This window comes from Prosopis cineraria, unplaced genomic scaffold (genome assembly GCF_029017545.1).
Source record: "Prosopis cineraria cultivar Desert tree isolate PC_DT_omini unplaced genomic scaffold, ASM2901754v1 PC5, whole genome shotgun sequence".
NCBI classification, from domain to species: Eukaryota; Viridiplantae; Streptophyta; class Magnoliopsida; order Fabales; family Fabaceae; genus Prosopis; species Prosopis cineraria.
In genome coordinates, this window is record NW_026555336.1 from 30,619,583 (window position 1) to 30,624,519 (window position 4,937).

At 32.9% G+C, this 4,937-nt stretch overlaps 1 protein-coding gene across 1 annotated transcript; it reads left to right on the forward strand.

Moving 5' to 3' along the window:
- Positions 1-2,724: 2,724 nt before the first annotated feature.
- On the forward strand, positions 2,725-3,610 carry LOC129311843 (uncharacterized). Its single transcript, XM_054954315.1, has one exon. The coding sequence runs from the start codon at positions 2,830-2,832 to the stop codon at positions 3,385-3,387; it is 558 nt and encodes a 185-aa protein (XP_054810290.1). The 5' UTR covers positions 2,725-2,829; the 3' UTR covers positions 3,388-3,610.
- The last annotated feature ends 1,327 nt before the right edge of the window (positions 3,611-4,937 follow it).

Consider the following 4,937-nt stretch of genomic DNA (forward strand, 5'->3'; position numbering starts at 1 on the left):
AACTCTGTTTTAGTCATCAATTATCACAAGAACAATTAAAAATAGAAATTCTAGTAGCAGTGAAATTAGTAATAAAAAAAATTAGATAAAGAAGATGTAGCTTCTATAACATCATCCAACAAGACACATTTTCTTAGAACTCATCATTGCCAACAAGCAATAACATCCAATGTGTTGGATCATATCTTAAAATGTGCAGTTTTATATTAAACATATAAAACATTTTTAGTGTTTTAATGTGCAGTTAATGTGAGCTTTACATTTTTAATATCTTAAACGGGGTTAGTTCTAACAAGAGAACTACAAAATAATAATTGATTCTTACTTTGCATGAACAATATCAATTGTATTTCTGATTTTAATCAAACTTACTGCCCTAATTCAGCAAAGATAATAAAATTGAATTTTTAGTTCCAATAATTATAAAACTGATTTATAAAAACTTCAGATTTCCTGCTTGGGTCAGTTTCGATTTTCAAGCGACAAAATAAAAAATAATGCACCCTCTTGAAGGGTCAAATAACATTGACGCTTGTTTTTCTTTTTATTGTTTTTTAACATAAACATGTTAAAAATATAAGCCAATTTTAATGGAATTTTACTAACAATAAACTAATTAATAGTCTTTCAACTAATATTGAAAATTGAGTAAAGTAGTCTTTTAATGTAAACATATTAAAAATGTAAAGATCATATTAACTGCACATTAAAATACTAAAAATATTTTATATTTTTAAATGTTGAATCTCATATTTTTTAACAGAAGGGTAACAATTTAATTGGATTGGATTTAAATATTATGGGTCCAAGCTTTTGCAAACCCCATGTTTAAACAGCCACAATTAACTCAAAGGCTAAAATTGCCACTTATTTTTACTCAATAAAGTAACTTATTATGTTTTTTTCCTCCTAATTTGTTGCCATTTCATTGAACTGAAGGCAAAAGATTGTATATGTCATTTTTAATTATATTTTAAAAAGCTGTCACAATGCTTATACATGATGCATGAAAATAACACGGTGATAAAGAAATTTTACACACATATTACAATAAAATATAAATAAAAGTAACTAATTCACTCATAAAAAAAAAGTAACTAATTCTATATAAGTACACCAGACTGTAAAAGAAATTTTTCCCTTTCTCTTTTGTGGTGTCAAATTCTCTCAAACTAAAATAGAAATTAAAAAACGCGCTTCTAAATTACAGTGCAGTGTTTCTTTGCCATCTTTGGTTAATTACAGTTACAGTGCAAGTTTATAAATACTTCAAGATTTGAAAAATGTACCCGTTTTTAAAGTCTTAACATATTTTTCGGTTTTGCCTTAATGTTGTTTTCTGATTCAGATGTTCGCAGTTGGATCGGTTTAATGATAGATGGTATTATCCATTCAAATGTTTTTTTTTTTTAAAAAAAAGAGGAAAAAGAAAAGAAAAGGTCCAACGTATTTTTCACGCTCAAAGTTGATTGGGGTCCGCACTAATATCTTCTTAATCCCAAATTCACGAGAAATCTGGATGACATTGAAAATTTCGAATCAAAGATTTGAAAATTTCGAATCAAAGATTCAACGACTAATATGTTATATTAAATCATGCATACAATTCTTAAGAAAATATATGCCCAAACATGGAATACCCATTATTTTACTCCTTTGAAGAAGAATTTTTCATGCAGGTCTGGTATTCTTTTTATTGTAAATAATTTTTAAGCATACAAAATCATAACCATCTTTTTCTCAAAAAACAAATTCTAGAGTCTAAAAAAAACAATAAATTCACCAACAAAAATGGGTCCAATTTGTAATAATTTGATTTATAATACATAAGATAGTAAAATTAAATTTCACTACTAACGTTGATGAATGACTTTGTAAATGCTATTTAAACTCAAGGTGTTTTTTATCCTTATGAGTCATGAGACTTAACTCATATGAACTTTATTTTATTAAAAAATATTAATTTTTTTTTGACAAAATATTGGGCATCTGGATATGGTTTATAACTTGATTAACTTCCATTCATGGAATTCCATAATCAGATATTCAGATTCAGGGAGAAACAATAACAAAATTCAAAGTCAACAAAAATGCCATTTTCAATTATTGAACGTACTAGATGGTGCCTTGGTCCCATGGAAATGAGCCAGTCATCGTTGGTGGCCATCGCTTTCGTATTAAATTAATAAATTAAAATAAAATATATAATTCGATAAATAAGATTTTAATGATTTAATCAACCACTATTCCACAAAGCCCATTCCGCCACTCCATCATTCAAGCCATCTGCCAAATTACCCAAAATGCCCTCGCCCTGGTCCCATATTTAATTTTCCTACCAACTCGTACCCTAAAAAAAAAAAGGAAAAGAAAAGTAAAGAAACAAAGGCCGTGATTGACTAGAAGAGTGGGGCCCACCATCTGACCCGGACTCCAATTCCGAATTCAATTCCGTTTAATAAAAATAAAAACGGAAAGAAGCGGGCACCCAATTTTCCTTTATTGCTATTTTTTTAATTTTCAGGAATATGGAAAAAAGAGAAAAAGGTATCAAGAAACGTGAAAAAGGCAAATCAAATCCGTGATGGCCTAAGTATTCGCTCCCACGCGCCTGCCTCGTCACCATCATTACACCTTCTCTCTTTCTGTCTCTTTCTCTCTCTACCTTGTCCCCTCCTTTATATAAACACTCCAATCTCTTCCCCCACGAATCGCCACCACACTCTCTGTGAAGCAAAAGCCTTTGTTTCGGCAAAAGGGAAAAAACGAAAAAGAAAAATCAAGACAAGAAGTTTTTGTTCTCGGAGATTTTTGTTACTGTTCTTCTCCATGGAAGGCCCGAGTTCCGGGAAGCGGGTTCGAGATGACTCGGACGAGTCCGGGTTGGAATCGCCCGAGGTCAAGAGACTCAGAGATGATCTCCTCGACTTGCTCGATGACACCGACCCGGCTCTTTCGAGTCAGGACCTCGACTCGGTCATGAAGAGCTTGCAGGAGGAGATATCTGCCTCTTCATCGCCTGCTCCGGCAGTCGATCTGACGTCAGATTCCGGCGACTCTCAGCCACAGATTGGATACCTTCTCGAAGCCTCCGACGACGAGCTCGGTCTCCCCCCGCCCGGTGAGTCGGTGAACCCGGATGGGAAGGGCGAGTTGCCGACTGAGTTAATCCCGGCATTGTCGGACTCGTCTGGAATCGCCGAGTTATGGGAGTTTGAGAACCAGATCCCGAGTTACGACTCGTTCGATTTGGGAACTGGAGCTGAATATAACGGTAATAGTGCTGAGTACTTGGCGTTTGACGGCCTGTTCGATCACTCCGACGTGTATTACGACTCGGCCGAGTTGGCGGAGTCGTGGCGCCACGAGACCTTACCAGCTCAGTAGAACGGAGAGGAAAGAGAAAGCACTTTTCCGTCGTACGAATTTTATTTCGTATAGGACGAGACTTGTAAATTTATTCTCTCTATTTTTTTTTTGTGCCTTTGTTTACGAAGGAATTACACTAAGTTATATGTAGGGTTTAGGACGAATGAATGACGACGAGCTTTGACTGGGAAGAATCCTCCTTTTTTAAAATTAATTTAATTAATGGCAAAATTGTCAGCTACTCTCACTGGAAAATCATCAATCCATCTCTAAAGCATTAATTTTGTCCAAAAACAAAAATCTTTAAAGTATTAATTAATAAGTAATTGATTAATTAGTATTTTTTATTTTTCTAGATAAAACAAAATACGAGTTCCATGACTCATGAGGTGAGAAAAACTCACCGGCTTATTGAATATCGATACAATGTGGAGAAAACCCATGCACAATTTTAAGTTTGTTTTTCATGATTAATTTTAATTTTATTAATTTAACAATAATTAAATACAAGTTAATAACTTTACTTTAGAATGAAAAATTTAATTATTTTTTAAGTAAAATCTTGTAATAAGAAATAAAAAAAAAATGCAAGAAGCCCTTGTTGAGAAAATGCAAGGAAGATGGGAGGGAGATGCATCCATGAGAGAAATAGTCATTGCTTAATACTCACACATCCATTAAAACTTTATTTAGTTTAAAAGGAGGGAATGGAGGGGAGGTGAGGTGAGGGAGGGGGAGGGGGCATTTGCAAAAAAAAAAAAATTATACTTAAAAAATATGAATTAAATTTTGGAAAATTTGAAAGTGTAATAGTTGAAAATTTTCAAAGCTTTATTATTAATTTATAATAATACAAATATAATAAATTAATCATAATATAAAAATATAATAAATATTAAATTGTTTGTTTGATTTGATTTTATAATATGAGTTATATTTACAAAAGTTTTCATTTATTAACTATATGCTTATGAGGAGGGGAGGGAAAAAAAAAAAATTTAACTGTATGTTTGGGGGGAGGGGAGGAAAATTTCCTCCCCCTCCACCTTACCAAACAAGGGGAGGGGACTCCCCCCCCCTCCTTATCCTATCCAGATAAGAAGAGGGGCCTTGTCCCATCCAAATAAGGAGAGGGCAACCCCTCCCCTCCTTGTTTGGTAAGGTGGAGGGTGGAAAAACTTTTTACCCTCCCCTCCAAAATCTCACTTCCTTTCAAATTAGGGAAATGCTTCCCTTTCCCTTCCTCCCCTCTTTTCCATCCACTTCCCTTCCTTTCCATCCCCTCCCTTCTTCTTCTCTTAAATCAAATGGGTAAATATGTATTTTTATTCTTAAAATATTTTTTGAAGAGCACCTAATATAATAATGCTTTTGTTGAAGAATTTTGCTCCAAAGTTATTAAAATAAAGTATTTTTTTATTAAATTTTTTAATAGTTAAAGTTTGAATTCAATATTGTCATTTTGATAGAAAATGCAAAAATATTTTGTTTTAATAATTTTAAAAGCAAAATTACTCTAACAAAAATGTTAGGGTGCTAGATGTTCCTTGAAAAATATTTTAAGAGCA

What these genes read in the sequence shown, in the direction of transcription:
- LOC129311843 (XM_054954315.1), top strand. Translation starts at nt 2,830, where the DNA reads ATGGAAGGCCCGAGTTCCGGGAAGCGGGTTCGAGATGACTCGGACGAG.